General features: G+C 39.9%; 1 protein-coding gene across 1 annotated transcript in view; it reads left to right on the top strand.

Moving 5' to 3' along the window:
• The first annotated feature begins 867 nt into the window (after positions 1 to 867).
• TRPA1 (transient receptor potential cation channel subfamily A member 1) overlaps positions 868 to 12,233 on the top strand; it is a 70,448-nt gene continuing 59,082 nt past the window's right edge. The window contains exons 1-2 of the mRNA XM_006139794.3: positions 868 to 1,170; positions 7,960 to 8,119. Of these exons, the coding sequence (XP_006139856.1) occupies positions 1,060 to 1,170; positions 7,960 to 8,119 (271 nt within the window). The 5' untranslated portion in view covers positions 868 to 1,059. The remainder of the gene's footprint in view (positions 1,171 to 7,959; positions 8,120 to 12,233) is intronic.

The raw sequence follows: 12,233 nt of genomic DNA, 5'->3' as shown, positions 1-12,233 counted from the left end.
CAAAGTATAATCAGCCTTAGGAAGACGTCTTTAGCCCTGTAGCTAAATATACCTATACCGGGAGCATTTTCAGAGGCTCCCTTGCACACAAGTGTAGAACTAGTCTCTTCATTTGGAAGGGAATACCTTCCAGACCACACAATTTACACCTATGCTGTTGGTTAATAAACAGTGCAAGCCCATGAAGATAAAGTCAAACAGCTGAGGGCAAACAAGCTTACATCCGTGCAATATTGGCTTATGTTTAACCTGATTGTCATTTTCATTAACCATTCTTGAACACCAAAGCGTGAGGGAGATTAGGACTGTTTTCCACAGGAAATGGGAGCTGAGATTCGAAGGGACTTAATCCAGTCTCTCAAACCAGTGCTAGGAGCTGGCTGCTCTCCCAAACTTCTGCAAAGAGAATTTTTGCCAGAAACCCTTAGGTCCAAATCAAGGAGGCCCCCAAAAGGAGGTGGGCACGGAAAAGACAGGTCCAGTCCAGTGGCTTTTAACTGGGGGAGAGAGGATGTTGAAATCTAAAAATCGTCCCAACGCATCCAATTATTTTCTCATTCTCTCTCTTTCTTTTCTCTCTTAAACACACACGCTATGGAAGGAAGGGGCAATAATGCGGGCTCCTGGTGTCTTCATTAAAACAGATTTGCTAGATGCATCCCAACCTGACACGCTTGACCCAGGGCGTGGTCTTCGGCAGCTGCAGGGCAGCGGGACTGATCGGTTCTGAAGGGCGAGTCCTGGGCAGACGCCACGCAGCCACCCTCTCTTCCTTCTGGCAATGAGGTCTGCGTTTCTGCCTCCTCCCCGCGCCCCGCCTGCTTCCTGTGCTACAAGTAGCTCTAGCCTGAGAAGTCCTTCCAGAAGTTCTCTCCCGCTGCCTGCCCGGCGAGCTTCTCTTGACCCTCCAACGACGCGGTGCCAGAGAGTTCGGGCTCAGGCTCGGACACCGCAGAGCGAGGGACCCTAGCCGCCGGCGCTCGCTCACAGCGTTCTCTCCCCGTAGGTGCCCGCGCACGTGGGGAGCAGCGGCACCAGGTGGCGTCCGGGGTGGGGTCAATGAAGCGCAGCCTGAGGAAGATGCTGCGCCCCGGGGAGAAGAAGGAGCCCCAGAGCGTTGTCTACCAGGGAGTGGAGGACGACATGGACGAGTCCAAGGAATCCATTAAGGTACCCTAGGCGATTGCGGTCGGGACGGGTTCCGAAGTTGGGCGGGGTTCGGGCTCCGGGTTTCCTTGCCCAGGAACCGTGGATGTCGAGAAGCAGGATGCGAAAAGGTGGCGTTTGCTTGTTTGCTTCTTGGTGCGTGAACGATACCAGAGGAGCAGGTTTGTAAGTTTGGGTGCCTGCGGGCTACGCTAATCGCGCGCCCACGCGGTGCCTGCCCGGTCCTTCTTGTGTGTTCACCCTGTTCTTGATCTTGGATGGACAACCGACTGCAGTCCAGTGGACCTACCCTAGAATTGCCTTTGGCATTTGGCAGAATCGGGCGACTGCCTAACATCAGGGCAGTTCTGGAGCGTGTGCCCTTTCGCTTGGATCGTGTAGATTTCATTTAGAACGCACAGCGGACAGGAAAGGCTGTAAGCGGTAGTTGTAGATACTGAAAGGTGCGTGGGGATGGGAAGCATTCTTGTCCAATAGAGCGAAACACAGAAACCGGTTCCTGAAAGGAAGCGCTACAGAGAACGCCCTCGATAAAACGGAAAAGGGACCAGCAGATGGCATAATGGTTACGTCGCTGGACTCACATAGTCTACTGCGGTTTGAGTCCCATACTGGGCGGTTTAAACTCATGCCAGGCGTGTGCGAGCGTGCCCAAGATCCCCCAGAGGAGAATGGAGGAGAAAGGATTGCGGTGGCCTTTCCCCCTGGGGGGTGCCTTCTCGCTTTCTGTCTCTCTCTGCCTTTCTAGTGAGTGCACATGTCCTATAGCAAAAACCTCTCAAAAAAAAGAAAAAAATAAACCCACCCCGGGGTTTCCTCAGATTATCAGCAGAAGGAAAAATTCCCTTTTAAGCACCAAGATATTAAAAAGGGCTGTCCAAACTCTCACCACAAATTCCACTCGGTAGAAGGACCATTTAAACAATTCTTTTGTATTTTCCAGAAAAAAAAATGTTTTTACACATACATACATGTTCATAATTTTTTTTATTTTACAAAAGTATGAAGTCATAGTGTTTTACAATTTGGTTTCCTCATGAAATAGATCTTAGAATACTTTTCAAATCCGCGCTTGGGAGTTTCCCCTCTTTTTAGCAGCTTTGTAATAAGCCATTGTAAAAGTGTGTCATGATATTCTTAGCCAGTCCTGCGCTGAAGGGCTGGTAGGCTGCTTTGGTTTTATTTTATCTTGTCTCGCTGTTACACATGAGATTGAATGTCTGAGTGACCAGAGGACTCCTCTGTTCATTGGTACCTTTCTGGGTATGTCTGTACGTTATTGTCCTAGCAAGATCAAGAGGTATGTGCAGCTCTATTTTTGGTAGAAATCACCAAATTTCCCTCTACACAGAATATATGAAGTGACATTGTTGCCAGTCAAGTGAGTCAGGCTTGTGTAGAAAATCACACAAACTGACAAGCCAGGCCTCCCAACGTGAGTCTATTTACACATCCAAGTTAATCAGCTTTTTCTCTCTTTCTTTATATGAAAGAACTTCAAACAGTTCTTGGAAAATGGAATTGAAGTACAAGTTTATCGTGATGCAAAAAAACCTTTGAATCCATGCATTGTGTTTTCATCATCTTACATTTTCCACAACTTTTTTGAAGACACCTCAGATTATCGTGTTAACCCAGGCCTTTTGGCCTAATCCAAAGAACTGAATCATGAATAGATTTCAACTACTAGGATAGTAGTGTGGGATTAATATGGGACAGGAAAGAGACCAGCAGATGGTGTCATGGTTACATCACTGGACTCCCATGTAGTTGACTGTAGTTTAAGTCCCAGACCAATGGCTTAAAACTCACGCAGGCTGCATGTGCGTGCATGCGCAAGATCCCAAGAGGAGAATAGAGGAGAAGGGATTACAACATGGCCATCACCTCCTCCCCTGTATCTCCATTTCTCTGGCAAACACACATTCCCTAAAGCAAAAATTTCTCTAACCAAGGGAAAAAAAAGGAGAGCAGGGACAGGAAAAATATTAAAATTAAAGTGTTTCCCCCAGAGATATTCACGGAAGGATTTCTACTGCATGATTTTGTACTTATTTTTCTTTATGATTTCTTTAAGTGTCTCTATGTAGTTTGCTTGCCTAAGTTAAGTCATTTATGTTACTTCTACAATAGAGTGTGTAGATTGAGGGATTTATATATTTATTTTTTAACTGCAGTAATCCTGGATCATTCCATAAATTTCCCATGATCAGACTCATTCAATTTCTAATACTGTATAATTTTTAATTCTAAGAATTTCTTGGTGGCTTAATGATTAAAAAGATATTGTGTATAACTTTTTTTTTTTCAGAATTCATACAGTATCTTAGAAATGCTAACAAACCTGAAGGGTCACAGACAACTTACAAGATGAGAAATGTTGGGGGGAAAAAAACCACTGTGTTGATACCTTTAGCTTTTTCCAAACATTTTCTTCTAAGAGAGCTAATATTTAGCATCTAACCTTTGATTTGCTATAATAGCTTACCTTTTTGCCCCAATTCTACTTATATGTATCTCCTTAAAGCAACCTAAAACAGATGTATTTGAAAGATCTATTTAAAGGGGCTTATTTCAAATTAGTTTCTCTAAAAGTGATCTATTTCATTATGTGCTGAACCTAATCATATATTATAGTTTAGAATCTGACAGAATGTGAAGTGACACTGTGGCAGTAAGAAACTACATTAACTGAATATATAATCTGTCTAAATGATACCCTCAGTTTACTATCAGAACTTTAAAGAAATCTCTTTAAAGCTTGACGATACACCAGGTTCTGAACTGAGACTATAGCTCTTTGTCGCTGTGAACCCAGTGGTACCCTATGAACACCCAAACCTGGTACTTCCTGTAGAGAGTTAAATCAGGTTTGTGTTGATAGCACATCACTAAACAGACCTGTATATTCTTCCTTCATGCACTGAAAATGCACAGTATAATCTTTTATTATCACCTGAAAAACATATCACATTCCAGTGCTAAAATGGATCTGTATGGATTTAGGTAAACCCTTTCTTTGATAGGATGCGACATTGAAAAAGAGCCTATTTCTGTAAAAAGTCCATATTAATTACTGCATATGCATAAATTTAAGATGGTCGGATATTAATCATTATATTCTGCAGGCACTAAAGCTATTTGCATAAATACAATACTGGTATAAAATTTTATACACTACTTGTATAAAATTCAACCTTTTAGCTGAAAAGTGAGATCTCTATTTAAGAGACTACCCTAAAGAGTGATTTCTTGGGTACTATTTTTTTTTTGAGAGATTTTTGCTATAGGGCACATGCACTTGCCAGACAGACAGAGACAGAGAGACAGAAAATGAGAAATCACCCCCCAGGGGGGATGGCCACGCCGCAAGTCCTTCTCCTCCATTCTCCTCTCAGGATCATGGGCACGCACGCACACGCAGCTGGCGTGAGTTTAAGCCACCAGATCTGGGACTCGAACTGTGGTCCACTACATGGGAGTCCAGCGACATAGCCATTACGCTAACTGATGGTCCCTTGGGTACTATATTTTGTGATAACGGAGGCCAAACACAAAGTCCAAAATTTTACAAGACTAAGTTTTATTTATTTCAACCTAACACTTAATGAATTCTAACATACTAAATATTTTATTAACTATATTACAATACATTAAATACGTTAACACTTCATCTTATTTGATCGCTTTTCTTTTTAACAGTGAGAAATGCTCTGGTTATCTTTAAAGTGACAAGTTAGAGTTTTGACCCTTCAATTGTCATGTAGAATGTGACTAGTCACAGTCAAAGGTAGAACTAAAGCAAATGTCTGGATTGCTTGTTTGGTGGAGATGTCTGCCTCTTCAGAAAATAGTCTTTTAACAGAGGATTCCATGAAAAGCTACTGACATGTGGAATGTTTAGCTTTTGGTCCATGTTATGAAATATTTGCTAAGAAATGGCTTTGGATAAACTGCAGGCAAATGTGTTACTGGGTCACATATTGCAAAGCTGGAGGGAACACTGAGAAACAGTTGTAGCCTATAAGTGGCTATTGGACTGGAATGAAGATTCTAACACTTTTTCCTATCTTTTACATTAAATTTTAAGCCTCTTGGGAATTAAACTTCACGAAATAGTCTAGGGAATTTCTAGTGTGTATATATAGTCCACGTGGCCTAACCTGCTGTTCTGTAAGAGCCCTGTTCCTCTGTGTCTTCCTTTTTCCCCTTTATTCACCCTGCCTTCTTTCCCTCCCTCCCTGCCACCTTTACTTTCCTTGGAAAAATTACTCACGTATATGAAGGCATCATGTGATAGTTAAGTATACAAATACGTAGCACATATTAACATTATTAGATAGTGACCATAAAATGAGAGATTAAGAAAGAACTAGAGATTGTTTGTCAAGCTTTGTATCTCGGAACCCCTTTAATTGAAACAATATGGAAAATTCTGAAGCATGTATTTACCTGAGCTACAGCTACCAATATTTCCTACATTAAAATTAAATTTGAGAAAAATGTAGAACACAAGAATGTGAAATACACATTCCAGCACCTGTCAGTGCTGTGAGGTCACCACACATCTTATGGTACCTGGAAAATTCCACAGTGAACTGGAGAGAGAAGGAGAGGGCAGCTGGACTGGAGTATGGACTTTAGCATATGCTAAAACTATAGGAAGGCGTCCTGGAAGAGGGACTATTGAGAAGGGCTATGGGAGGCCAAGCGGATTGGGAGCAGGAAAACAAGCAGTTGCCCTTTGATAAGGTAGGACACTAGTGGAGCTCAAGCATGACATGAATACAGCAACACAGAATGGTGCTGGGAATGCCACTGTGTGCCACTCAGGGCCATAGCACTGGGCTTCAACCTCAGTTTTGAGTCAAGATCTGCAAGTGAGATTTGACTTTGAGCTTGCCTCTGGTAGCCAAATATCAGAATATCTAATTAAATGTCATTTCTGCCATCTCCGATCCACTGTATGATCAATAATAGCATCATATCAAAACCATGCAAACCATGTTAGCACTAGAATAAGGTATGTATTTCCAATTTACTGATAATACCTAAGTAATCACTTTCAAATATAGGTAAAAATTCTAGTGCCACGCTGAATAAAACTCTTCTCAGTAGGGACCAGCAGCTAGCAGTTCAAGTAGTAGTCGACCGCGGTTCGAGTCCCAGACCCGGTGGCTTAAATTCATGCCAGGTGCATGTGTGTGCGTGCCCAAGATCCCAAGAGGAGAATGGGGGAGAACGGATTTCAGCATGGCCATTCCCCCTGGGGGGTGAGTTCTCACTTTCTTCCTCTCTGTCTCCTGTCTCTCTCTGTCTTTCTGGCCAGCGCACATGCCCTATAGCAATAACCTCTCCCCCCAAAAAAACAAAAACCGAAAAACAAAAAAAACTCTTGTCAGTCAATTGAACTACAATAAAATACAACTATAATTAATGATTTTGAAAATCCTTAATTTTCTATGTAAAACAAATATGAACAACTTTTTCTTTTCTTCTTTTTTTTTTCTTTCCTTTTGCTACAGGACAAATGTGCTTGTGAGAGAGAGGGAGGGAGACAGAGAGAGAGAGAGAGAGAGAGAGAAAGTGAGAAGATTCATCCTCCCCTGCCCACCTCCCCCAGAAAGGATGGCTATGTTGCAACCCTTTCTCCTCCATTCTCCTCTTTAGATTCTGGACATGCACACACATATTTTTCAAGCTGGTGGATCTGGGACCCAACCCATGCTGTTGGCGACGTGGGATCCAGCCATCTTAACCACCGCACTAATGGATGGCTTAGTTATTAACTTTCAAGTAGTTGAATAAAGAAATACACTGTCAGTTAATACAGATATTAAGAAAGGATGCATTAGTTAATTTAAAAACAAAGATATGCTTTTTTAATCTAAAATATTTATAGCAACTTAAATCATAATGCAAGATAAGATAATGGAGACAAGTTTATGACATGAAAGCTTTTGTAACATTTTCTTTGACATATGACATTAGTTAAATAAGTTAAATAAAATGATTTTTAAAGATTTGCTTAATTGTTAGTAATTTAATTCTATTCAGACATGGGATTTCCAAGACAAAGCCTTGTTTGGACTTTTTCATAACTTCTGAGAATGAATCAAAAGCAGAATGTCAACTCTGATATTGTAGGGTGAGCTCTGTGCATAATTTTGTTCATAATTGGCATTTTCTATGAGATTTTTTTATGACACTTATATTTTAACTATACTTATTTCTCAGATCACATCTGTTGCTTACTTCCATATTTTTCCCAAGGCCTTTTTTTCCTATAGTATATTCAAGTTTATGATCAGAAAAATAAAAGAAAATATTTAATATACTTTTCAATGCTTAGGTATGTGCATGAACATTCTTTTTATCTGTAAGCATTTTGTTTTCTTAAAAAAGAAAATTACCTTTGGGCCAGCTCCATAGCTTAGTGGTTAAAGGGAGACAGAGCCCACACGGGCAATTGTGATTCAAATCTCAGCCCTCTCAGCTTGATAAACATGCTCGGTATGCATGTGTGTATGCCCCAAACTCAACAGGATGGAGAAATGGAGAAAGAATTAGGGTGTGACCAGGCTCCATTGTGGGATGTTTTCTCCCTTTCTCTCTGTCTCTTTCAGGTGAGTCCACCTACCTCTGGCAATAAAAAGAAAATAATAACCTTATTATAAGCATGATAAACAGTTTTTGATAATAATAAAATTTTAAGGCTATAAAATGATTAACTTTATAGTCTTAAGTTTTACATATGCTTGTTTGAGGTAACTTTTTTTTATACACATTTAGGTGGTTTTTGAAGGAAGCAAATGTCACTTACCAAACATCATTAAGAAACATAAGAAATTAAACAAATACGATGACACAAATGCCTCCCCTTTGCATCATGCTGCAGCAGAAGGTGATGTTGAGCTGATGAAGATGATCATCAATGAGTCTTCTTGTGAAGGTAACAAAAATATTACAGTGACTGTCCCATGGATATATCATCCCATCAGATTCTAGAGAAAAGTGATGTGAAGTGATTCTGAAGGGACGATTAGTGCCAGATTATGTGAGACTTGATTAGCTCACTCAGGGTTTCCCTAAGGACCAGTGTTCTTCATTTTTAACTCTGCAATACTGCAAAGAGTAATGCAAAGATCTGAAACATCCCACAGCAAACACAGACTTTATTTGAAGTTTTAGATGGATCATAACATTTTTATGAACTCTTCTGTTGTATTTTTGTTGAGGCTATTCTATACTTAGATTACTTATTGAATCATAGTAATACCTCAAGAAGATATAGTTCCTTCACCCACCAGACTTGTTTAAAAAATTCAACTATAGGTAATGAAGGAGGTAGAAGCTACAGAGATTTAAGAGGCAAGGTGGTGTGATAAGATAATTCTGTCAGTATTGTGAGAGATGGATTAGAAGTGAAAGCCCAACTGAAAATCTATTTTACTAGTAAAGAGAAGATGAGAGTCCACCTGGGTTATGAGGCTGGAATAAGGAGAAAAGAGAGATTAAAGAGGTATTTGCAGGTAGAATTAATTGTGCTTGATAACAGATTGAATTTCTAAAATAAGTGGCAGGGAGTTGGAACTTTGAAATGCCTAATTTAGGAGATTAGGCTAATATAATCATCTCCAAAAGGAGGAATATAAGAAAACAGAAAAAAGTGAGTGTGAGGGTGTGAGAAAATATGAGTTAGAAAGATTGAGTATGAAAGGACCAAGAGACATCTATTTGGAAATTTCTAGTAGACAACCAGAAGTATGGAAGTAAAAGAGTCACCCCTGCTTTCTTACTGCATTGGAAGTAGACAATGGTGTAAAGTACATGAAAATTCTTTGGGAAACCACAAAGTTGTTAACAGAAGTAACTAAGGGTAGAGTACCAACAATAAGAGACAGATGGCAGAGAAAAAGTAAAAAAAAAAAAAAAAAATAGGCATGAAGAGGGGGAGAAGAGACTGATCAGATACACAAGCCAAGGGAGAAGTTATTGGATAAATGAGCCAGAAGGACAATTGTCACAAAGGTATCAAGGAGGAAGGAGCTCTTACCTTAGAAGGTCTTTTTGAGAACCATTTAAAAATGGTTCCTGAAAAGTTGTAATGATAAAAACAAAATTCTAGTTATTTAATTATTTTTTTAAACTTTTTTATTTACTTATTTATTTATTCTTAATTTTGACCAGAAAGGGAGGGAGAGGAAGAAAGACAGGAGAGTGAGAAAGAAAGCCACCAGGTTCAGGACTTGAGCCATGGTCAGCCATGTGGGAGTCCAGCACCCTTAACCACCACGCCACTTGCCAGTCCCTAGTTATTTAATTATTGAATAGAAATTTTTAATAGATCCCTGTTTAAGTGTGATGCTGAAAGGAGGACTTTGCTTATTTATTTATTTATTTATTTATTAAAAAAATACAAGTCTATGTTTATTTGTAAAAAAATAATATACAACTGGGGCCAGCAGGTAATGTGGTAGTTAAGGCGCTGGACTCCCACATGGCTGACCACAGTTCAACTCCCAGACCTGCTGGCTTGAAAATCACACTGGGTATGTGTGTGTGCATGCCCAGGATCGCAAGAGGAGAATGGAGGAGAAAGGATTGCAGTGGGGCCATCCCACGTGTGTGTGTGTTGTGTGTGTGTGTGTGTATTTCTCATATACCCTCTCACTACCTCTCTGTCTTTCTCCAGTGAGCACATGCGCCCTACTACAAACAAAAGAATAAAGAAAACTGAGAGGCAAAGAGGGGAGATCCTTAACAGCCTCACCTAAGCAGGCAGATCCAGCCACACCAGGATGGAGACGGGTTTCTGACATTTGCAAATAGAATGCACTATCCTAACACTGCCTGGTGCTCCATGAGTTTCACCGTGCACCAGGCATCGTGCCAAATGGCTTGCAGGCACCACCTCCCTTGATCCTCACAGTAATCTTGTGAGATAAGTGTCATAGGCTGAGTAAGTGTGGTGGGGAAGTCCTAAATTTTCTCCCTTCCCTCTATAGGTTAGGTGATTTTTAGTCTACAAAAGAAATTGACAACTAGATTCACAGGGGGAAAAAAGCAGGTGGCTTGCTTTCTTACTTTCCTTCTCTCTCTGATCAAATTGTAAAATAGTAACAACAAATAAAGTTAAAATAAAAATAATTCTTTAAAATAATAATAATAATATACAACTAAAGCTACATATCTTGTTGATAGCTTGGGAACATTACCAAAAATGTACTTAGAAGGGACCAGCAGTTAGTGTAATGGCTATGTCACTGGACTCCCATGTAGTCAACCGCAGTTTACGTCTCAGACCCGGTGGCTTAAAACTCATGCTGGGCGCATGTGCGTGCATGCCTAAGATCCCGAGAGGAGAATGGAGGAGAAGGGATTGCGGCGTGGCCATTCCCCCCTGGGGAGTGATTTCTCACTTTCTGTCTTTCTGTCCCTCTCTGTCTGTCTGGTGAGCGTACGCACCCTATAGCAAAAACCTCTTAAAAGAAAAAAGTACTTAAAATACAGAACAAAATTCACAGTTAGGCTTGACATTTAGCACTAACTGTTTTATACTGCACCCACTGGTATTTGTTAATAAGGTACACTTGAAACAACTGACTCAGACAACCAAGGAGTTGATTCTGAATTGCATAAACCAAGGTCTTTCAGTTTTATAGTATGTCATCCATTATTTCACTGGTACTTTAAATGACAGAGACCTAGTTGAAAATGCTAGCGACATATGCCCTTAACAGAATAATTTTAAAAAACAGCTTTCATTTCTGTTTTTATGAATACATATAAGATAAATCTGTATTTTACAATTAAAATATGTAATTAAAAACTCAATCCCTGAAGTACTTTTCCCCCAAGAGAAAAGTTCTGATATTAAAGTTACTTAAAAACAAAAATGAGGAGAGAGGTAATGTGTCTAAATAGTTTTACTTAAAATGTTGAACCTCTGTGCCACTAATATTACAAATGGAATTTAACCTTCTATATAGTAACATTATTTTTCCATTTGAGAGTCGATTATAAGACTCGTGGAATGTGAAAACTGGAATGCCATTAAAAAATAGTAGTATATAAGTGAAGGAATTTCAGTGGTTTCAAAAACTACATTGTATTACATAATCTTGTGCAGTCAGTTAATAGTTTATGATAGTGTGCTTAGTGATAATATGAACAAAATATGCTGACGTATTCTGAGTCAAGTGATCTTTATTTAATCAAGATGACTTCTTCATATGTTTGACCATATAAAGAGAACTTCCTTCAAAATGGAGTTGTTTGAATCTTCGTTGTTGTAATAAGCATACAACTGTTATAGCTATTCATAATAACTTTGTCTTAATTAGACAAAAGAGTCAAGAGATATGTATGAGAGTGTGTGTGTATCTTGGTTGTAGGTGTGTGTGTGTGTTGTAGAGAATGAGGTACTCAGAGGAATGAAAGGGGATAGTGGATAGAAAAAGTATTTATATATAAAACAAGTAAACAAACGCAAAAGAATAAACCTGGAAATAAGGCAGTAGTATGGTTCCAGGTATCATAGATGATCCTCCAATTGTATTTATGGTGTATACAGTCTTTCTTCAGACATAAAGATTCAGCTACAATTAAGATCATTGATAATGGGGCCAACAGGTAGCATGCTGGCTAAGGCAGTGGACTCTCACATGGCCAACCATGATTTGAGTCCTGACCTGGCAGCTTGAAAATCATGCTGGGAACATGTGCATGTATGTCCAAACTCCTGAGAGGAGAACGGAGAAGGGATTGCAGTGTGGCCATCTCTCCTGGCGGGTGATTTCTCACTTTCCCTCTTTCTGGCTCTCTCTGTCTCTGTCTCTGTATCTCTTTGGCAAGCACATGTGCCCTATGGCAAATACCTAAACTTTTTAAAAAAAGACAGTTGATAAAGGCAGACAGCCTTGTCTATTGGAATAGCTGTAGGACACTTGAGGGTAAAAGGGCATTCTCATGCTGAGCTTGCAAAAATACGTGGAAACCACGTATGACATTTGTGCTGATCATGATCCCAAAAGACATAACGCTAAGTATTAAACTATCAAAAT

The sequence above is a fragment of the Tupaia chinensis genome, unplaced genomic scaffold (assembly GCF_000334495.1).
Source record: "Tupaia chinensis unplaced genomic scaffold, TupChi_1.0 Scaffold000002_1, whole genome shotgun sequence".
Lineage (NCBI taxonomy): Eukaryota > Metazoa > Chordata > Mammalia > Scandentia > Tupaiidae > Tupaia > Tupaia belangeri.
This window is presented reverse-complemented; position numbering and strand designations above follow the sequence as displayed.